The following is a 23,705-nucleotide window of genomic DNA, read 5'->3' as shown; positions in this document are numbered from 1 at the left end:
AATGATTTAAGAATACCCTTATAATGTATTATAAAAACAGGCTTCATTGAAAGTGTTATTATGAGTACTTTTATTATGATTTTTAAATTCAGTGTTAATTTTATGTGTTAGCAATGATTGTTGGGTTAACAAAAATATCAGTAACAAAAGGGTGTACTGGGCATTGTGCAAAAATAATTCATATTCCTCTCTGACCTGTAATGATAATCCGGACCAGAAAGGAAGACCTGCTCAGCATCCTGCAAGGATAAATTCTGTAGGACAGCCAGGGCATATATGATGGCCTATGAAAAGAAGGTTAATTTAAGGATACTATTACAGCACTACTGAACAGCAAGCCTTTATACAGTGGTCCATACACGAGTAGCACCAGCATGCAGTTTATACAGTAGATTTTGTAAGTGCAGGAGCAGGACACTCACAAACACATTACATGGTCAGGCATACCTATGGAAAAAGAGCACCACAGATGAACTGCACTTGATCTGTGAAGCTCAGGTGTTTTGGTGTAATATGCAGTAGGGCAGGTAAACAGGACAGTTGTTTCTCACTGTGGAGGCAATTAAGGCCCTTGGTGAACATTTACTATGAGTTTGTTTGTAATGATGATTAAATGTAAACATTGTTAAAGTACCACCAAATGCTCCTTAGATCCCTGTAACTTTACAATGAAGTCTAGCCGTCTCTACCTCTGCGGTGCGGTCATCCACAGCCTGGACGTGGATTTCCTCAGAGAGAGCACTCTGTACACTGGCTGAAGCAAGATTCAGAAGGCAAACCGCTGACCATGCCTTTCAAACATCAACAAGATTCATTTAAAATACTGCCAAGACGACAGGCTAATAACACATATTATGGTGCAACCAATCAGTGAGCCCAGTTTAATTATGAAAGATGATTTATATTTAACTAATATGCTAAAACAATGAGTATCAAACTAGTTTTCACACTAATACAGTAAGCTACAGGTAAATCTGACACATCTCACATCAACATGTTTTTGTCATCTTTTTAAGTTTAATTATTAATACCTTTAATTGTGCTGGCTAGATTTACTTATTATAGTCATTATGTCTACAAGCTTTAGCCTAATAAAATCTTGGCCACGAATTAAGAACGTCGTAATAATCAATAAAACTAGCAATCAGGAATAAGTTCTTATTTCTTAGCAGTTCTCACTTTGGCTACACTGTTAAACTTTGCATCGTTTTAATATTATAAAACAAAACTTTATTGAAAATCGGTAAAGTTATTCACTCTGATTGCTGTCCATGTCGTCCATCTTTAGTTATCCATTTCGATAGGTGGCACTGTTACCAAAAAAAAAAAGGGTCCTATAACTGCGGTCCTGAAAGTGCAGCCTAAGGTTTTGCAGGAACTAGACAGAACTACTGTCATGATGATTATGCATAAATTACTGCAGTAAATGAAAAATGAGATATAATATAAAGAATATTATAGAATTGTTTACATGAAGATAAGAGATCAGAGTTTCAAATGAATTTATTTACAAAAATACTACAGTTTGCTTACTTAAGGTCGATCTGGATCAAATTATTGTCTAGTTAACCGAGCTGTGACTCTGAGATTGTCACATTCAACATGGTACTAATATCTGCTTTTGAGTTGAAGACGAGATGCAGGCACGAGGCGACACTGACTGAACGAGACATTGTTTTTGAACAAACTGAACTAACTTTAGGACATCTCGTTCATAAACAAACTAAATGTACTGTGACATCTCCTTCTTGAACCGAGGCCTTCGACCGACTGAACGAGAAGTTGCGGGGATTATAAGTGTACAAACAGTGATTTAAAAATAAAATAAATATGCTGTCAAATGTCATTTATTGCTGTCAAATGTCATTTATTTTTTTACTCAAGTAAACTGAAAAAGTATCTGTAGTTTATCAGTGTTTTTCTTTGGAAAACTTTACTTGACTACATTCCAAAGCATAATGGCATACTTTTTACTGCACGACATTTCATAAATAAAAGTTGCTGTTTTACCTTTAACACTTAAGAACATAAAAAAGTAGTACTTTCTTGAACTCAAGTAAATCTTTGAATTACTTGAGTAAAATTAATAAAGATTTCTAGTGTAATTAAGTATTAAATGATATTTATTATGAAAGGTAGTGCAATAAAAACTAGGCCAAAATATTATGCTTTGGAATGTGGTGAAGTAAAGTTTTCTAATGAAAAAACTTGAAAAGTACTTTTAAAGCAGAGTAAAAATACAGGTGCATCTCAATAAATTAGAATGTCTGGAAAAGTTCATTTATTTCAGTAATTCAACTCAAATTGCGAAACGCGTGTATTAAATAAATTCAGTGCACAGAGACCGAAGTAGTTTAAATCTTTGGTTCTTTTAATTATGATGATTTTGGCTCACATTTAACAAAAACCCACCAATTCACAACTGTCTGCCTCTGAGTGCACAGTTCACTAAAAAGATCCGTTAACTGCACTATTCAAAGGGCCAATGAACAGATCTTGTTAGCGAACTGATTCAAAGATTCGAGTCACTGGAACGAATCAGAATCCCTACACCTTTTAAAACACAAGTAACAAAAAACAAACAAAAAACACTTACACGTTGTTTTGATTTGCATTTATTGGACAGTGTCACAATATTATTATTATTATTTTTTGCATAAGATAAACATAAAAATATGAACTGCGCCAGAACTCATATGATTACATAGATTGTTAGACACAACAGCTGCAGGCTATGACATATTTCTAACGTGAGACACATCAGAGCATTTAAGACTTTGAAAATCAGCAGATTGTTAATATATCAGAGAAAGATATTGATTAGGTATCTGACTCTAAGCTAGCTCTAATAATAATAGATTGTCATCACAGAGACACCAGTAAGAGCACCAAATCTCTTCAACATTCATTAGGACAGTGAAATAAATTCATTTGTTAACATGGAGAGCTTTAAAAGAGTGCTTCAGTGGTCATGGTGGGACAAACTGAAGCTACTTTGGTGCAGAAATACAAAAATAAATCATTTTATAATTACATATATGGCTCATTAGTTTGCATGTGAATATAAAATCAAGGCACAGCTTTTGAGCTTTCATGAAGAACAGCTTTTGTAAAAAACTATATTTTATGAAGCTAATGTTCAAGATGATACTTGACAACTGGCATGTAAAACCGCATTTAGAGTGGTTGTAACAGTGCAAAAATGACATAAAAGGCACTTGATAAAATCATATTACCACCATACAGCTTAATCAAATCTGTACCTACATGTGTCATCTAACATCAAGTTCAACAAGATATGCTTTACGCATAACTTTATGTATATTATCATTTTAAAAACATCAATGTTTCTCTCTTTGGAGTTCACTTGAATATGTTCCAGTGGAAAAAAAAATATTTTTTTTTTCTTTTTTTTTTTTTACTTGGTAGCTTATATCGTTGACTAAGCACCTAGAAGAAATGACTTTACACAGTAAATGCTTGTGTACTAAAGACACCTCCCTTTGGCAAGGCTTTTATCCCTACAGGTTCAAAGTAATATACATTATGTAGTGTTTGCTTGCAATCAAAAACTGATGATTAGTAGTAGCTAATAAAGCAGCACTTATAAGCTCCAAGCCTAATTCTAACATCTGCCCCATGTCATAATCTGTATAGCCTACTTTGGCTCTAAAAACTCTGATTTATGAATCAAACTTGTTCTGAATACCAAATACACATGAATAATTCCTCAGAGCATACAGCAGCCAAAAAGACGACAATATAAACAAACAAAATGTGAATTAAGACTGTATGTAAATACTTTGTATTTGAAATGAATAATCATGAACATGATTGATTCAAAAGAACGTGATTGTGCAAAAACAAAACCTTAATACACCAATAATATTTGTCCCATCACATTAGGGAAAGTCAACATGGATATTAAAAGCACATGGTCTTTTTTGGTGTTCAGTCAGTTTTTTAAGACTGCTCTTTGACTGTCCTGAGACACTGAGAGTTCAGCACACTAGTGTTAACATATTTAGAACCTAAGTCCTTAGACCGCACAGTTTAAGTCTGGTCACATTAGTAAAATTTCAGCGAGATGTTAAAGGGTCAAAATGGTCCACTCTCAATAGTGTAGCAATGCAGGAATCAAAGCTCAAGAAGAAGTCAAATTCAAAGCAAGCAGCTTTCTGTTGGTGAATGCAACAAATTCACATTACCAACTTGAATATGAATCTGCGAAACTCCCGTTCACACAGATTGCAATTGAATTTAATTCACCCACAAAATTTTGCAGTGTAAATGTGGTCACACCTGGAGGATGCCTTATGATCAAGTCATGTCAGAAAGATCGTATTTACAACGACTGCCAGCACAAAGTCAGGAAACTATGGATATTCCTTACAGAGTTTCTGAGTTCCGGATGTATTGATGGTAACTTTGTTGAAATTTGTTTTCTTTTTCATTTACAATAAAACTAGTTATGTTGCATGTACAAAAGTATTGTACAATTACGATAGACTATGATTCAATTTTGCAGCACCTATTGTAAATTCAATAGAAATATTTGAAAAAGTAAATAGAAACCTTATGTGCATTCTTTATTCATTATTTTGTGGAGAAACGTTACTACGCCATCTTTCTCCAACCAAAGTGATCTGAACGCATCTGATGTCATAATTACGATGAATCAACTTGTAAATATGAATCTCCCGGGAAAACCTGAACGCTCCATTACAGCACCACATGTATCGTCTAGTGGAGAAAGTAGAGCCCATCCTTGTGCACCTTGTGCTTTTTAACCACATAAATAGATGCTCTGTACATAAAACAACGATGCAGAGAACATCCGATTGTTTCCATCACGTACTTACAAACAAATGTATATATTGTGTGATTACTCCTGCACTGCATACTGCAGCTTCCCTGTATGCTTGTCCTCCTCTAACCTTTTTTTAATGTCATGCATTTAGCTTTACGATTCTGTGTTACTATGTTGTGGACCCTCTTGTTCATTAATAGTATGCAAATAGAGGCAGACCGTATGAGGTTGAGATTGGGACATTGGCGATGCTCCACGCTCCACCCTGTTTTCTGGGGACAGAAGTCCCTGATTTTCCTCTCCGTAGGACCGAAGGCCACATTCCTCACAGAAATCCTCCTGGTCCTCCTCGCTCAAAAGCCCCTTGAATTCTTTGGGCTCGTGGCTCTCCAAGCCTCGTCCACAAACACACACCTCAATCCCAGAGTCCCCTGTGAATCTGCGGTGTCTTCCCAGAATCCTCTCTTTGTCGTCAGGTATCGCCACATTCCTGAGCGGCTCCTTCCTGCACTCGTTCTGGTTCTCCCTGCTGGGAGGCTGCTGAGTGCTCTGTGCGGATCTGTCCCGCTCTAACTCCGTCTCGCCCTTGCCGTCTTCCTTCTGGTGGTACCCATTAGAGGTGTGGATCTCCTCTGGGCTGGGTCTGGAACAAAGCGTTTCAGAAGCAGGGGGCACTGGAGTGGTCTGTCCGGGTGTGCAGTGTGTATCCTGCTGGTCAGTGGTTAAAGGGCTGGTGCAGGTCGGAGGGCCGGCGTTTAAGGCACTATATGGAGGAGGGGGCGTAGCAGGCCGATGCACTACCTCCTCATACTCTGGAAGGAGATAGTTGGGTAGGAATCCTGAAAGAAAAAGAATGGTGAGAAAATGTCTAAGAACCACAGGGAGAATTTGAAGCATTCAAAATTCAGACTTTGTTTTGGTTGAAGAGCTAGAGTTGTATCCATTTTAAAAGGAAACTCTCGTGTTGTTCCAAACTTGTAGGACTTTCATTTGGAAGCCTACCTCTGCCACATAAGAATAATAAAAAATAAAAAAATAAAAATTATGACAAATTATGACATAAAACACTTGTCAATTATGACTTTCAATTTTGATTTAAAAAAGTAGATCAAATTGATGACAACATCAAAGTCATTATTATGACAAGAAAAAAATGAGTCTGTCAATTGACTTTCAATTTCAACTCTCATAATTATCACATATCATAGTTTTGACTTTTGATCATTTTTAGTATAATATAAAAACCTTTTTTTAATAATCTTGATTTAATCTAATGACTTAGTATGTCTATTTTGACTTAGTATCTCAGTCATGACAGTGTCAGTTTTGACAGTTATACTTTTGAATTTCCATGACACAATTATAATTTTTATATCATAATTGTAACTTTTAATGGTATCATTTTTTACATATTACTTAGTATTTTTATCTCATAATAATGACATGATAACGTCATAGTTTTGACAATTCATTTCTACTTTCTGTACTTCAACTTTTTGTCAAACTTTTTATGTCAGTTTTGACTTAGCATTTCATAATTTCAACATTTGATGTCAATTTCGACTACATTTTTCTTTTCTTACGTGGCAGAAATGGGCTTCATTGCTTTCTTCCTTATGCAGAAGACAATATTTTGAAGAGTTCTCAACTGTTTTTGACCATTCAGATTTTCTTTTTAAGTGAAATATCACTTTAACAAGACAATATATAGCACTTTTTTAATATACACTATTTTTATGAGTGTGTTAATACACAAAACCCAAAATACCACATTTATCAGCTCATTACATCAACAATCAGAGTGATTCAGCAGATTTTCTGAGCTGTCTTTTATCCATGGTTGATGAAAACAGACTGCACTGTATTACAGAATGTTCTGTTTTAGTGCATATTAGGGGAGACCAGGACAATTGTTACAGTAAACATATGTTGTCTCTCTGTTTTTGGTTAAACATTAACATAAATGACAAAGACTGAATGAAGATTTCATCATGGCTGTGAGGTCAGGTGGCTGTACCAATAATTATGAAATACAAACTATGTAACATTTCTGTATTTTAAAAATCTCTCTGAAGACTGATAAATACAATTTAATAAGGATCACTCCAGTTTGTTTCATTCAGAAGGATTGCTATATTTATAATAACATTACAAACCCACTTGGCTTTGATAATGCAACAGTGCAAACCACCAGACCAAAATCCATCTTACAACATCACACGGCTTATGGTCCGACTGAGATTCACACTAGTACAGTAAAAGTAAAAATCTACAATGGACTCTGATCAGGAGGTCTACCATTGTCAGACCCAACCAAAATCAAATAAATGTATATATATATAAAAAAAAAAAAAATGACATGAAACCAATATATATCTCTATGTATATCTCTATATCTCTTCTATAGGGCAGGTAATGTATGTTCTGCTAGGTTCATTGTATACACTTCAGTTTCAGGTACTGAAAACTATTGTAAGCAAGCATTTTTATGACACTATCTCGAGATTAAATAATAAAAAGCCATAAAATGATACAGCAAAATAACTCAACAATAACAACTGATGTAGTTCTCATCATGTGACGTGCTCATGACACAGATTAGATTAATACTATGTCTGTACAGTACCGTGTCCAGTGTACGGAAATGTGTGTCTACATTTATTCATTCATCAATTTTAGTGGTTGTCATGCAAATATCATTGTGTGCTTGTGTTGTTTACCTTTGTTTTGATCACAGCCAGTTCATGAATGACAAGAGTTTTCACTGAGAACAGGAATACTGATATTATGCATAATATTAATCATGCAATTAGTTGCCTACACAGTCCTTAAGGTTTGATTTCAGTCTGTTTAATGCTGTAAAAGGACTATTCACTATAATACTATTTTTACTATTATAAATTAACTTAATATTAATCAAATTTGTTGCTGGATTGGCACGGTACTGTAATATAATCTTGACAAAAAAGGGTTTGGAAGATTGGAAGATAGCAGTTGTATTTGCTACTCTACACAAGCACTCATAAAATCAACATAATCTTGCAAATGATAGAAATGAAAAGAAAGAAAAAGAAAAAAGCCTACTGACTATTACTTTGAAATGGCTTTTCAAGTCAGTTTTTTTTTATTATTATTTTCCAGGGTTGCAGAATGAAGAAATGCTAAATAAAAAATAATAAAAAATGTAATAAGGAGGATGATATTACTGTAGTAGAAGGGCAGTGAGGTGTAGTTGTGGACCTCTCTGTAGGCAATGAGGTTGATCTCATGCTGTCGTTGTTGTTGTTGCAGTCTGTGTTTGGTGCGACGATGATGACAAACGCAGCAGCAGCTCAGGATGAAGATGATGGCCCACACCAGCCAGAACCCTGAAGAAAGATAAACCAAAGAAATAATACCACACACACAAAAAAAGCTAAATATTTCAAATATGTCTTTGTACTCTATACTGACTGACTAATTCCTCTTAGACTAAAACCACAACTAATGCGCAAAAGGTCACACCCTCTGCATAAGGATTTGTGAGTCTCGTCATTTTTACTTCTGTTGCTTTGACGCAATCTTTTTTGTTTAAAGCGCTATATAAATAAAGGTGACTTGACTTGACTTGACTCCACACTCTGCAGAAGGTCAAGCATCTTGAGCTTTTCTCCTTATTTCTGCATATATTTTGCTGTTATTATAAGGCTTGGTCTCATTTATTCAATCAGCACAATCAGTTAATTCTCCTGATGTTGAAGAAATGTTGATTGAATCATCATTCCTGTATCAAGCAGTTCCTCCTTTGCCATTCTAGGGTAAATGTGACCAAGCCTTTATGAATTCTTATCAAACACTGTAAGCCAGTAACAAACACAATGATGTACTTACACCAGAGTTCATAGTAGTAGCTGCAGCACTGGGACTCTCCACAACAGTGTCCCGTCTCACACACATAGCTTTTATTATTTACACCCTCACAGTGAATAAGCTGTTGGGAGAAAAAAAAAATGGATACAAGATAAATTTCTTGTGGATTCAGCATTTTGTCTCTAGAACAGCAAATCGGAAATGAATAGTTCACCCTAAAATTAATATTTGTTGAAAATGTACTCACCCTCAGGCCATTCAAGATATAGATGAATTTGTTTTATTCATGGGAACAGATTTAAAGAAATTTAGCATTACATGATTTACTCATCATTGGATCCTCTGCAGTGAATGGGTGCCGTCAGAATGAGAGTCCAAAAAATAGCTGATAAAAACATCACAATAATCCACAAGTAAACCTCTCGACTCCAGTCCATCAGTTAACATCTTGAGAAGTGAAAAGCTGCGTTTCAGACGTATTGAGACATTTTTAACTCAAACCAATGCATCCAACTAAAATACAAGTTCTCTATAATATTGTTTTCTCACTGCAGAGGATCCATTGGTGAGCAAGTGATGTAAAGCAAAATTTCTCCAAATCGGTTCCAATGAAGAAACAAACTCTTTAAACATCTTGGATGACCTGAGGGAAAGTAAATAATCAGCACATTTTCATTTTTGGGTTAACTATTCCCTAAACTAGTGATTTTAGACTATTCACTCTAAAACACAACGCCATATGGGTGCAATTTGTGTTCATATCTGTTTGAAATAAAGCAACAAATTTGTAAGGGAAAACCCTGAATATAACAAACATTTTACCAGAAAAATGGGTCAATGACAAATAAGAATGTGCAGAAATTAACACGAATTAAATGAAACCTGATGTATCTGATGTATTGTATTTTTATACAATTCTCGAAAAATGTCATGTGGAGTTGTTTTCAAAAGAAGGTTTTAAATATATTATTCAATATACATTATTTTTTTTTTTTTTTACAAATATCTTTGCAATGCATGATGTTTACAACCTGAAATAACCTTGTTAGATCTGGAGAAAAAAGCGTCATGTCAGTGAACAAAGCACTGGCTTCAAAATCCAAAAAGACTTTTCATGTCAAATCCAGACATAAAAGAACAAAAGCGGCCTGAACATTTCATATTTGATAGAGTCACATTGTCAATGTTGTGCACAGCAAAATCGAACAATTACCTAACCTTTTGAATCGGCTTTCTTTCTCTTTCTAAAGTAAATCCAGTTACACATTAAGCACACCCAGTTGCCATCAAGAATAAAAAGACTCCAAAACAAGCAGAAACCTTCAAAAGGCATGTTTGTTTCATTTCATGAATCAGTTAATGATTAAATAAGAAAGTTAGGTTATCCAGTTCTCTACCATTCTTGTCTCCTGCTGCAGCATAGACATGATACTCCACAGTCCTTCAGCAGCCTTGTGAAAGTCGTGATACACAGGAGAGGAACAGGGGTACACACACACACACACACACACACACACACTTCACTCAAGGGCCAGGGATTGGTCTACGGAAAATTACATGCAGCAGAGGAGTGTAAGGAGGGCTGCATTATAATGAGATGCTCCCTCAATATGGGAGTAGACAGCTCAAAATAACATGAAGAGGTCACAAAAAAAGACATCGCCCAGTGTCATACACTGTTTTGTCCTGTCTCTGTTAGATCCTGTAACATACCTAAACTTCCTTTGCTTTTTTTTGCTCTTTAGTCTGCCTAAAATGTAAGGAAAATAAATGTAAAGTGTTGCTATACAGTAAATAAGGATGGACTAAGAAATAAAACAAACAATTTCATCACTTAAAATAAATGTTCACAGAAACAATAAAATATAAAACAATAATAAATTATAAAAAAAAAAACTTATTTCCTCTAGGCTCCAAGGCAACATTTTTCGTTTTCATTTCATTTGTTTATATACTAAAATAACTAAACTAAAACTTAAATAAAAATATTACACAATACAAAATAATAAAATCTTACACACACACACACACACATATATATATATATATTTTTTTTTTTTTTTTTTTTTTACAAAGACTACATTAAAATCACTCATGTTACATTTAAAAAAAAAATATTGAAAATTGAGCAGAAAACAATTTTTGCAAACTTTTTGTGGGTGTTTTAACAGAAAATAAGATGGAAAGGTTTTGTGCAGGCTGTTTCAAAGTAAACAAGCTTATACTACTAATTATGAAGGACAATATATGATAATCTTGCTATGTCAATACCCTAACAAATAGAAAAGTGTACAGTTAAATAATGTACAGTCGCCGATATACATTAAGCTTTTCTCGCTTAATGAAGTGCATTGAAACCTGGAACACATAAAAGCTGTTGCTGTGGTAACAAACAACAATATCTTGCACAATAATTGCTTGCTGACTTACTTGACTAACATTTATTTGAGGAATTATGTTTATAATAGGCTACTGAGTTTGCACTTCCTGGTCCTGCGATGACTGTTGATTTAGCTGATTTAAAAAAATGTCAATATTGGCTATAGTTAAACTCCATAGAATTTACGGTGAAACTACATTCATATATAATTTCGGAATATATTTAACAAGACATTAAAAATTATGTAACTATAGTTAGTTTTTATTTTTGGGTATTTTATTTTTATTTTTTTTACAAATTAGGGTATTTTGTCACATATTATGTGTTCAATTAGTAATGTGATGTTTTGCCTCTGTGTGGGGAACACTGGTTAATGAATATGTCAGTTCACATTGTTTATGGAAAGCACAAATTTGATAAACTTTAAATCAGCGTGACCATCTATTATACATCTTATAAGGATGTATCAGTATAGTTAGTACGTTAAAGGTAGTAAATTTAAGTAGCTAATTTAAGATGTTAAATGAACTATAAAATATACAGGCACCAAAATGTCTTCCCATAATGCTAAGACAATATTTCTAGCAACCACAGCTGCCAGTTTTTACCACACAGTTTACACAACACAGCTATTACTAAGCTGTCCACAATAAACCATAGCCATAGAAGTCCAGATTCAAGACCAAAGTAGACACAGAATTCCAGAAATGTCTCCATTCCGCAGAGCAGGTCAAGTGTAGCCCCATGACCCTGTGCCTCATCCTTGAGAACATTCTTTTCGAGGTCCGTCACAGCACTTTGTGTGTCACTAACCACAAATATCCAAATTAACCAATGCTGACTCTGCATCATGACATTAAGAGTGGGGGAAAATTTGATTCTTGGATGCATCAAGATGCGGATGTGGACGATTCTGAATCGATTCACAAATGTCAAAAATCTATTTTCTAAATGTTAATTGATAAGGTAATATTGACAGAATGCAAAAGACGGAATCTGGAAGTGCAGCGCCATGCAGGACAGTCTGTGGCCTGCACGTAAGAGATGCATGATCAGGCAATCTTTGCATCAAAGCTAACGTATGGAAGTACTTTGGCTTAGAGCCCTGCGCGGGACAGTTTTCTTTATCCCGCTCCCGCAATTTCTGTGTCCAGTCCTGCCCAATCTCGCAAACATTCTAATATTGTATATAATTTATGCACATCAGGGAGCCACTATCAATATGAGGGGTATTGAAATGGATTGCAGTTCATTTTCATGATCACGCGCACTTTGTAAAGGGAGCACATCTTACTAGATCAGATATTTGTCAGTGAGTTCAGGATCTGCTGAGCAGCAAATCCTCTAGTATGATCTTGTCAGTCATCTCTCAGGGTTGTCAAGTCCGCGTTCTTCTATGAAGTTGAAAGGAAAAGAACCTGAACAAGAGCCACACAGTAAGTTGTGTCTATTGTTTTTTGTTAGTGATTCAGAACATGCTGAAGTCTGTATTAATTTACTACAAGTATGCTGCTACAGGAACATATTTCTTTTCCTGTTGGTACTTTGCAATGCTGGGACATTTGCTGGCAAATGTAAACTTCCAGATGACTTGCCAAATCACTTCCATTTGTTTTATTAATAAAAGATATTAGAAGTAAATTCATTATTGATCATTACAAATACTTTGGTTCAACAGTCACACAGTGAGAAAAAAGAAAATCTGTATAGAAAAAAAAAAGATGCATCGATAATCGTTTTATCATCACAGCCCTCTATACTGTAATCGGATCAAATCGTGAGGTGCCTAGAGATTCCCACCCCTACTGGACATACTGTTTCTGGATATTATTATAAGCACACAGTGACCCCAAAAAAAGTATTTGGACACTTGAGCCAAACACAATAAATCACAATCCACTGAATACTAAATATCAAGCCATGTGGAATCTGCAAACAAATGACGCAAGACCATTTCTCAGAACCAGTTCTGCTTTTCTGCCCCATTTTTGCAATTACTCTCAACCAAGTGGTGACAAGGTCATTTTAAGTCAATGTATTAAGTCTCAAGTTCACACAAGTGTCCTAGCAGAGTAACCACACAGACATACTCTTGAAACTCAAGTTTTCAAAAGTTTTGCAGTATTGCTGCAGAAGAACCATTTTGGATTCTCAAAATAAATAAATAATAATTCAGAAAAATTATTCAGAGAATAAGAACCCTTTTTTTCTTAGTGTGAATTAATAATCAGATTAACCTTTTTCCTCTAAAAAGAACCTTTTGTGCAATGGAAACTGTCCATTGATGTTAAAAGAAAAGCTATCCAGTGCGTTGTGATTGGCCAAATACCTTGAGCGTGTGACGGAAATGGTACATTTACATTTAATCATTTAGCAGACACTTTTATCCAAAGCGACTAACTAATGAGAACAATAGGAGCGATCAGATCAACAAGAGAACAACAACGGTATACAAGTGCTATGACAAGTCTAGTTAGTCTAGTACAGAACACGTAGCCAGGGATTTTTTTTTTTTTTTTTTTTTTTTTTAAGAATATGATAGACAAGAAAAGAAAAGGTAAGTACTAGTATTAGTTGGTTAAGTGCTGGCGAAAAAGATGAGCCTTTAGATGTTTTTTGAAAATGAGTAAAGACTCAGCTGTTTCTGTTTCTCAGGTGGTCTAATTTTTTCAATGAGTAAACCTGGCTGTGTCTATAGTGTTTATAATTTTTTGTAAGAATTTTTAAATTATTATTACTGTAAATTACTGTCCCTGGATCAGTAGGGTACTGTTCTAATAAAGTAGCAGTGGCTGGGACAGATTTTAAGCATCAGGTTAGCTTACAAAGATGTGATCTAATCCTGTTTACATGAAATAAAATACATGAGCTTAAGGACCTGTTGCTATGACAGTAACTCCAGGATGAGCTTCGGAGAACCAACCAATCCAAGATCATGCCAAATCATCAACAATCAAATCCAGCTTACTGAGTTATCAACGTACGAAGAACGGGCCCCAGTAGTACATATATACTTTGTTGTAATTTTTTTCATGGCTCTGCCTGAAAAATGTATGAAAGCCCGTTTCTGCCACTGAATAAAAAAATAAAACAAGGTAATTGCGACTTTCTCTTACAATTCTGACTTTATATAAATATCTTGCAATTCTGGCATTATAACACGCAAACGCGAGTTAAAAAGTCAAAATTGTGAGTTATAAAGTCAGAGTCTGAGTTTTTTTTCTTGCATTTGCATGTTTATATATCGCAATTTTGACTTTAGAACTCGCAATTGCGAGTTTATATTACGCAATTCTGACTTTAGAACTCACAACTGCAATTGAAAAAATGTCAGAATTGTGAGATTAAAAGTCGCAATTATCTTGTTTTATTTTTTATTTAGTGGCGGAAACGGGATTCCATAAAAATGTGCCTTCTTTCAAATAAATGGCATTTCGTTTTTATGTAGCCTATGATTTTTACTTTTTTTTTTAAGTTCCCGAAAACATGTAACATTTGAGAGACGCATGAAGACCTTAGCAAATTGAACTAATTCTTTCCAGCTGTGGACACTCTGTCCATATCCGGTTTCAGTGCCAGAAAACATTATATTAGAAACTAATTCAAGTTTAATAGGTTATAATGAGAAGCTGCTGAAAACGGCAGATAATGTTGGCCTGTCTAATAACGATACTTGACTAGCTTTCCACAGTCTTAGTGAGAAGTGGAGTATCAGTGACAGCATATGATATGATAATCCTGTACCTGAACTGGCTATGGCCACTTCACAGCAGTTGATTAACATGGCCACCGGTGTATAATATTAATCCCAGCTTTCATTCTCTTCAGCAATGTCAAATATCTTAATAAATAACACAAGAGATGAATACTAACACTAAGTCAGCTAAAACTCATGAGTCTTTTGGGTAAACATGAGGTTTTAATTCTTATTTGGAGGGAGGAACAAAAGCACACGGTATTGCACAACACACTCCTCAGAACAGCACAATTCAGCAAAACAGCAGAATTCTGTACGAGTTGCAACTGGGGAGTGAGGTTTATCTTCAGGTTATGTGGTCATCTGATGGAAAGTACAGACAGTCTGTAGTTAACCTTCTTCAGTTTTGTCATTATCTTGTGAGTGATTTACAGGTTTTGTGACATGTCTTTAAAGCACCACGTTTCAATATGATTAAATGTCAATAACCTATTAAGTTTCAAGGAACCGCATAGCATAACTACAGCAATTCTATATGCTGACTATTCCTATAGAGTAAAAAATACATTTTATATGTACCCACTACTTTTTGTAGAAGCCAATTTTGTTATACCACTTTATAAACCAGTTTGGAATGCATCTTTAATTATAAAAAAATTTTGTGTGTGTGTGTGTGTATTGTTCTTCTCTCCCGCATACACCCAGACACATGCCAGCCAATCACTTTTTCTTGACTTTGCATTTACTGTATGCACTGACAAAACCCCAAGACTGACAGCTAACCCAAACTCTAAAGTGATACCCATGTAAAAAGACAAACAACTTGACAAAACTTGAATGACAAAAATGATCACTGTCCCCAGCAATCTCTACCTATAGGAACTTAAAAACGATATAGGCCTACTACAAGACAATCAGAATCTGCTCATGTCCTTTTGGAATGATTCTTCTCTTTCACTAAAAGTGTCCTAACATTGTATATTTCTTTTTGAACTTCAGTTACATCCAATAAATTAAATTAAATTACAATTTGGACCTCAGAACAAATAGAGTATGGCGCAAACTTAAGTTTGTTGTAACAGAAAGCACAGATAAAAACCTACATTGCACTAACTCTGATCTCCAATAAGGAGCGAAAAAAAAAAAATCACTAAACACACTTTATTGATGAATTCACTTCTTTGAACTACAGACAGAGAGATTAGCACGGTCTTCACCAGTGATAACAAAATCCATAGACCTTTGTAAAGGAGAAACACATCATACTTGTGACAGATGTAGCCTGTTTACATTTGTAGATTTATGACTGCTTCAGCTTAACGGTTGAATAAAGTTATATCTAACTTAAATTGTTATTTAGCACACACACAGATTCATTTCTATTCACAACATAAACTACTGATAGTTTATTCTAGCTTAAATTTAGCCCATTAATCTTGAAATGTGTGACAGTTGAATTGTTAGCAAGTGCTAACACTAGACGTTTGTTTACTGATCTTGGCCCAGACTTATGCTAATGATAACTGGGCAACTTTTTGAGCAGTGCTGCTGGGCAACTTTGGAAAATGTTCCCGTCAGTGGGCAACAAGGTGACACACAGGGCCCACGACCGATCTGAAATATCCAGATAGAAATATGTTACCCATTCTCAATGGGAAAGTGCCCAAACAACATTGCTCAAAAGTTACACCGTGTATCATCAGCCTTACTCTTAGGCCGTGTCTCAAAACCTAGGTAGGTGTCTATCTAGACCGCATTTTGGCCATCAGGTTACGTCCCAAAATGCTGTTAAGTAAGCAACCAACTATGATTTGAGACACAGTCCCACACTTCCGTGTCCTGACGCAAGACTACTGGTTAGCACGCAAGACTTGTAACAAACAGATGTATCAGGTTGCAAAAGAAATAAAACTAAAGTTGAACGCTGTTACGTTAACATGCGCTACAACTGGGGATAAAATACGCACAGTGTTCAATCGGCGAGTCAACAAGTGGCAGAGCCCGCAGCGTGCATTCAAAGCCCAACAGTGTAAATAAAGTTTGACACAAACAACCGGCTTGAAGATATTTGAACAAGACTTCTCTCACCTCATAGACAGTGGCCTCAGTGGGGTTAGCAGATCCAGCCATATATAAAAACGAGCCCATTTTAAACAGGCTGATCGGACATTACAATGTCTCAGTGTTGACTTTGGTCACAGCGCACAAGAGTTGTAAATACACGTATTGTTCGTTAATCGTAGAAACGCTTAAAAGGCTCTCGCTCATGCGCCGCCCGTCTTCTGCTGTTATTGGCACATGAAGGGAGGCACAGCAGTGGAGCAGCAGCATGAGCTCCCTGCCACTCGTTGCCCCCAACTATTACACAAGCGAGTCCCTGCGATCTGCAGTTCAGGCTCATTTGGGTGTGGCGCAGTCACATCCTACCCCATGTGCGCAACGTGATGATGGGACAAACTGTGCTTCGATCCGCCCAGCGAGGTAGCGTTCAGAGCAGTAGTGGGGATTTGAATCATCTCAGTGACTCGACTCATTTTAATCAGTTTACGAAAAAGAATCACTCACTAAGAAGTTCATTAACCCTTTCTACAGATTACATCGAAACGCCAATAGGGGGCGACAAGGTGTTTGTTTGTTTGTTTGTTTGTTTGTTTGTTTTTGTATAATTGTGACCGTGGACCACAAAACCAGTCAAAACTAGAAAACCAGATTTATACATCACCAGAAAGCTGAATAAATAAGGTTTCCATTGATATATGTTTGTTATAATAAAACAATATTTGGCTGAGATACAACTATTTGAAAATCTGGAATCTGAGGGTGCAAAAAAATCTAAATATTGAGAAAATCACCTTTAAATTTGTCCACATATTACTAATCAGAAATTAAGTTTTGATAAATTTGCGGTAGGAAATTTACAAAATATCTTCATGGAACATGATCTTTACTTAATAGCCTAATGTTTTTTGGCATTAAAAAAATGATAATTTTGACCCATACAATATTGACGGCTATTGTTACAAATATACATGTGCGACTTAAGACACATTTGCAAGAGTTGAAGTACTCCAACAATAACATGACAGAGAATTAGAACTAGGTCCTAGGGTATACAGAACATTTTTAGTGTGTTTAAAGGGGACATATGATGCTGTTTTAAAGATCATTATTTTGTGTATTTGGTGTAACAGAATATGTTGTCATGCTTTAATGTTCAAAAACACATTATTTTTCAAATACTGTACATTATTGTAGGTCCTCTATGCCCCACTCGTCTGAAATGTAACGCCCCTTTCCATAATCATGAGCTTCATCTTTCAAAATAAATGTAAAGACAATTAATAATGTCCTTAGTTTTACCATCAGTTCAAGCCTGAAAGGGGAACAGAGTCGTGTGACACACAGTGATGAAGCTCCTATGTGTTTGCAGTACACAAGCCACAGACAGTTATGACAATTGAATCCACTGTGTGACCCCCTCTCTCTCTCTCTCTCTCTCTCGCTCTCTCTCTCTCTCTCTCTCTCTCTCTCACACACACACACACACACACACACACGACACGCAAAACATAGTGACGTAGAGATGTGGGGGCGTGTTAGAACGAGCTGTTTCAGGAGGGCGTGGACGAGTGTTAACTTTTATAAAGAATATCTCTTTGGATTTGAGACTTTAGTCTTTGCAACTTCACAGATCTTCTTTATTCACCAAGAGCTTGTAACACTCCAAAGAGAAAGGAAAATTCGTAAAATTGCATCATATGACCCCTTTAACAATAATCGATTGGCCAAATTAACTTCCATTGTAAGTGCTTGGCTGTAACCACTGATGTATACTGTATATACAGTAGTGTGAAAAACTTTTTACCCTCTTCCTGATTTTTTTATTTTTGCATATGTCACACTTTAATGATTCAGATCCTATGGAGTCAATATAATGCCACATATATGCAAAATATATGCAAAAATTTATGCAAAAGAATAAAGTTTTGCAAACGAAAATGAAAGTATTAAGAAAAAATAAATTTGCTTTTTGCTAACAAAAATAAAGAATTGCAAAAGAAAATGAAGTATTGCGAGAAGAAAAGAAGTTTTGCAAACAAAAATAAAGAATTGTCCTCTACTGAGGACATAGCATAACTTATGAATGAAATATCTTTCTTTTTTTAACATTATTTTTAATGCTCTAAACAATGTAAAGACATGGAAAAAAACTTATTTTTTCCTAAAACTTTTTTCTCAGGTCTTAAGAGGTTAAGGAAATCTCTTCTGATCGCCAAGTCTGCATTTATTTGATCTAACGTACAGCAAAACAGTAAACTTTTGAAATATTTTTAGTATAACTGTTTTCTATTTGAATATATTGCAAAATGTAATTTATTGAAATTCCAAAACTACTTTTTTAGCATCATTACTCCAGTCACACGATCCTTCAGAAAACATGTTGATATTCTGATTTGCTGCTCAAAAAACATTTATTATTATGATGCTGTTGAAAATATCTGAGTACAGTTTTTCAGGTTTCTTTGATGAATAAAAAGTTCAGAAAAACAGCATTTATCTGAAATAGAAATCTTTTTAACATTATAAATGTCTTTATCATCAATTTTGATCATTGTAAAACATCCTTGCTAAATAAAAGTATTAATTTCTATAATTTATTTTCCGAAAAATAAAAATATAATGACTCTAAGCTTTTGAATGGTATAGTGTATTATGTTACAAAAGCTTTTTATTTAACATTAATGCTGATCTTTGGATCTTTCTATTCATCAAAGAATCCTGATAAAAAGTACAATGTACTGTTAATAATAATAATAATAATAATTTAGCAGCAAATTAGCATATTAGAATGATTTCTGAAGGATGTGACACAGAAGATTGGAGTAATCATGCTGAAAATTCAGCTTTGATCACAGCAATCAATTACATTTTAAAATATATTCACATAGAAAGCAGTTATTTTAAATAGTAAAAAATATTTTACAACATTACTACTTTGCTGATCAAATAAATGCAGGCTTGGTGAGCAGAAGAGACTTCTTTATAAAATATAAAAAATCTTACTGTTCAAAAACCTGTTGACTGGTGTATAGATTACAGAAATGTTATACTGTAATGTTTATATATATATATATATATATATATATATAAAAAACATTTCTGTCCCCCTCACTTCTGAAATGATGGCTACACCCCTGGATTAGGCTTAGAGCTAAATTCTGCAGGACAGCAGCACTCTAGGACCGACGTTGCCTATCCCTGCTCTAAAGAAAAGAGTAGCCATCGCACTGTGGAAGCTTGCAACCGGCGCTGAGCACAGAAGCATTGGACATCTTTTTGGTGTAAGCATAACTGTGTGTCGGTGTGTTCAGGAGTTCTGTGCAGCAGCTGAAATCCTGTTGGTACCAGAGCAAATTCGTTATCCAGATAAGGTAAAGTTTAAAGAAATGGCTGCCTGCATTGAGAACAGGTGGGGACTCCCACACTGTATTGGTGCTATTGATGGATCACACATCCCCATCATAGCACCAGAGGAATATCACTGTGACTATTTCAACCATAAATGCTTGCACTCCATCATCCTTCAATGTTTTGTGGATGGAAAGGGACTTTTCTAGAATGTTTTCACAGGACTGCCTGAAAGCCTGCATGATGCTCGGGTTCTGAGACTGTCAACACTGTGGGAGTTGGCAAGTCGTGGAAACCAGCACACCAGCTAACACCAGAAACATAGGTGGGGTCACTGCTGGCTACTACATCCTAGGAGACACTGTCTATCCCTTGCAGAACTGGCTCTTAAAACCATTCATTGAATCTGCAGAGCATGCATAGTTGTTGAAAATTAATTTGGTTGATTACGAGGAAGGTGGCGATGCCTTATGAAAAGAAATGACTGTGTTGTGAACCTTGTGAAATCCATGGTGCTGATATTTTGTGCTCTACGACCTTTGTGAGAGTCATGGAGAAACCTGTGAGAATGCTTGGGATTTATCTCCAGCAGCAGAGACCGTGGTGGCAGTGCCACAGGCTGTAGAGGAGGAGGCCAGGGATGTTCCTGCAGATCTGAGGCATTACTTGAATAGTTAACTATTCATTTAGCCTGTTCTGTCAAGTGAATTTTCAATAAACTTTTTATATGTCTTGGTTTGTATCATTATGGCATTAATCATTTGTCTTTATCAATAGGTACATTACCAGCTCATAAAATATGAAATCTTTAATATGGTTAAGAGGTACACTTATTTGATTGTTTGTTTGTTTTTATTGAAGCAAAACACAAAGGTAAAAATATACACAGAAAACCTACTCAAAATATATATAAAATGCAAAAAGTATATACATAAGGCAAAAAGTAAGTTTAAATGACAATATAAAAAGCAAATTTTACACAGTGTGCCAGTGTACCTTGTGCAAGAACTATAAACAATTGTCTGATATACATACATTTTTTAAGTGAAACTGTAAACAGCAAACTTTAAACAATGTGCAAATGTATGTAGTGCAAAACGTTTATACAAAAGACAAATACAACAAAAATACATTTTAACACTATCAAAGTACAAAAAAGGTGCATATGGCACAAAAACACAATAAAGGCCTATGGCATTATTTGGGCAGAGAGTTCTATTCCCTTTGACTGCAGCAGCAGTGTTGCCAATTTGGGGATTTTGTCACCAAATTTAGCTACTTTCTCATTGTAGCTGTGATTTTTTTTTTTTTGACAATGAGCTATTTTAGCTATATTTAAATACTAATTACAGGAGCGTCTTTACTGATGAGATGCGCATGAAAATCGCATTCGATTTTTTTGCACAGCCCTAGTATTTACTTTGTTTTCATATTTTGCTTTTTTTTGTTATTTGGTTTATTTTTTTGAGGTTGGTTATTTTGATTTTATTTGGTTTGTTTTTGGCAACACTGCGCAGCAGACTTCTACCCGACAGTCAAAGCGGCATTACGTCACGAAAGTGTGGCTTCAGAGGAGGACCGCGAGGTTTTGGGGTGTCATTTGGGACAGGGCCAACAACTCTAGAACATCATGAAAAATAGCACTACTGCAAACTGTTAGCTACTAGGATTTTGTGCTTCACGGCCATGATTTTACAGTGAAATTGAAAAATAAAATAGGAATCGACGGTCAATAAAGTGAGTAAAGTTAAGCTTTCAAGCGTTATATTAAGTTAACATAACACATCGTACCATCTTCGATCGTGTTCTCCAACAAACAGGGCACCCTCCCTTCCAATGCTCGTTGGTCTACCTCCGTAGATTGCGTCCATTTGGTCGAACCACTTCCACGATCGTCTGTTTGAACCACTCCGGCTGTTGTGGTCCTTTATGCTTCTGGAGTCGCTCTTCAGTTCTTTTAACTTGTCCCTCTTGGTGTTGTTGTGGCCTAATGGTTAGAGAGTCGGACTCCCAATCGAAGGGTTGTGAGTTCGAGTCTCGGGCCGGCAGGAATTGTGGGTGGGGGGAGTGCATGTACAGTTCTCTCTCCACCTTCAATACCACGACTTAGGTGCCCTTGAGCAAGGCATCGAACCCCCAACTGCTCCCCGGGCGCCGCAGCATAAAATGGCTGCCCACTGCTCCGGGTGTGTGTTCACAGTGTGTGTGTGTGTTCACTGCTCTGTGTGTGTGCACTTCGGATGGGTTAAATGCAGAGCACTAATTCTGAGTATGGGTCACCATACTTGGCTGAATGTCACGTCACTACACTGTTTGTAGGTCCGGAGGTATCCGTGTGCGGCCAAGAGCTGAGCGACCTCCTGAGAATTTTTTCATTCCGCGTCGCCCCATCAAACTCTCGCTGGATCCGCTCCTCGACTATCAACGAGAGGAACGTCTGTACTTCCTCAACAGACTACGAAAAAGGATATTACAAAAAGTTGCGTTCGATCTTTCGCTGGCAGTGCTGATTTAAATCTAGCGGGTCTGTTGTGTCTAGTGTCGCCAGTTCAATGACGCAGTAGTGACGATTCTCTCCGGCCAATCAGTGATCACCAGAGTTTACACGTCACGGTTTTGGTAACTGTACGCTTCGTTTGGAACCTCAGCCGAGGTGGAACTTAAAAAAGTACCAGGTACTGTATCCAGTAGAAACACCCCCAAGAGTGAACCGTACCGTGCCGTACCCTGCAGTGGAAAAGCGCCAATATATGCACATTAACCGGTTTGTGATAGATTAATGTGTGTGCTGTGGGTAGATGTTCGGGAAAAACACTTCTCATTCCTGTAAGAGACAGGCTCAGCTACCAGACTGACCATCCGAAGAAAGAGAAACACAATAAAATTTCAATGATTAAAATGTCTGCCATCTTTATTATTACTAGTTCATGTCACCTTATGGATGTTTGAAATGGAAGTAGAGGAAAGGTCAGAAAATCGCCTAACTGCTGTGACCAGGTTTATGTCTAAATATAAAACATACAAGTTGCCTATTTAGTGTTTAATGCAATGTACCTTTGTACAGATATTGTTGTGCTAGTTGTATTCAAGTTCCTACATATACTAAAACTCATTAGCCATCCTACATCACTGTGCTTTTATAAAAGAAAACTACAACGACCAACAATTCGTTGCAGCATCATTCAACGGTACCAAACTAAACAATCAACATATCAAGATCATCTCAAGCTGAATAGAATAGTGATGAAGCTTCTGAGGTCCGAATCAATTGAACCAATTTCTTCACAACATGATTCACTCTTTCTCACAGGCGCTCGAAACAATGGCGACACCCGCTGGTCAAAGATTAGATGATTAGATTCAACTTTATTGTCATTATGCAGAGTACAAGTACAGAGCTAATGAAATGCAGTTAGCATCTATAAAATATTCTCTATTATAGATCAGCGGTAAAAAAAAAAGGAAAAAAAACTGTGTAACCTATTGAATGAAATATACAAATAATTAAATACTATTAATTATGAAGTCTTTTAATAGTGCTTGTTAATTTTTTTCCTCTC

At 35.9% G+C, this 23,705-nt stretch overlaps 1 protein-coding gene across 3 annotated transcripts; it reads right to left on the bottom strand.

Annotated features, from left to right (window-relative positions):
* Nucleotides 1–2,599: 2,599 nt before the first annotated feature.
* Nucleotides 2,600–22,109, bottom strand: LOC109094919 (WW domain binding protein 1-like). 3 transcript variants are annotated; one of them, XM_042716420.1, is made up of 4 exons: nucleotides 21,937–22,109; nucleotides 8,681–8,780; nucleotides 8,017–8,178; nucleotides 2,600–5,649 (listed from the first exon to the last, which is right to left on the bottom strand). In XM_042716420.1, the coding sequence occupies exons 1-4, from the start codon at nucleotides 21,937–21,939 to the stop codon at nucleotides 4,964–4,966; spliced, it is 951 nt and encodes a 316-aa protein (XP_042572354.1). In that variant the 5' UTR covers nucleotides 21,940–22,109; the 3' UTR covers nucleotides 2,600–4,963. The 3 variants fall into 3 exon arrangements, with proteins under 3 accessions (XP_042572354.1, XP_042572352.1, XP_042572353.1); XM_042716418.1 differs by lacking the exon at nucleotides 21,937–22,109 and adding an exon at nucleotides 16,825–17,227 and having other exon boundaries at nucleotides 8,681–8,783; XM_042716419.1 differs by lacking the exon at nucleotides 21,937–22,109 and adding an exon at nucleotides 16,825–17,226.
* Between the last annotated feature and the right edge of the window lie 1,596 nt (nucleotides 22,110–23,705).

This window comes from Cyprinus carpio, chromosome B1 (assembly GCF_018340385.1).
Source record: "Cyprinus carpio isolate SPL01 chromosome B1, ASM1834038v1, whole genome shotgun sequence".
Lineage (NCBI taxonomy): Eukaryota > Metazoa > Chordata > Actinopteri > Cypriniformes > Cyprinidae > Cyprinus > Cyprinus carpio.
Note: the sequence above shows the minus strand (reverse complement) of the source record. Positions and strands in the feature narration are given on the sequence as shown.

Bases quoted from the DNA above. Each gene is read 5' to 3' on its own strand.
- LOC109094919 (XM_042716418.1), bottom strand. From the start codon at position 16,884: ATGGGCTCGTTTTTATATATGGCTGGATCTGCTAACCCCACTGAGGCC. The intron at 8,179-8,680 runs GTAAGTACATCA...ATCTTTCTTCAG, and splicing joins CTACTACTATGAACTCTGGT to GGTTCTGGCTGGTGTGGGCC. The intron at 5,650-8,016 runs GTAATATCATCC...TTTTTCTTTCAG, and splicing joins CTCACTGCCCTTCTACTACA to GATTCCTACCCAACTATCTC.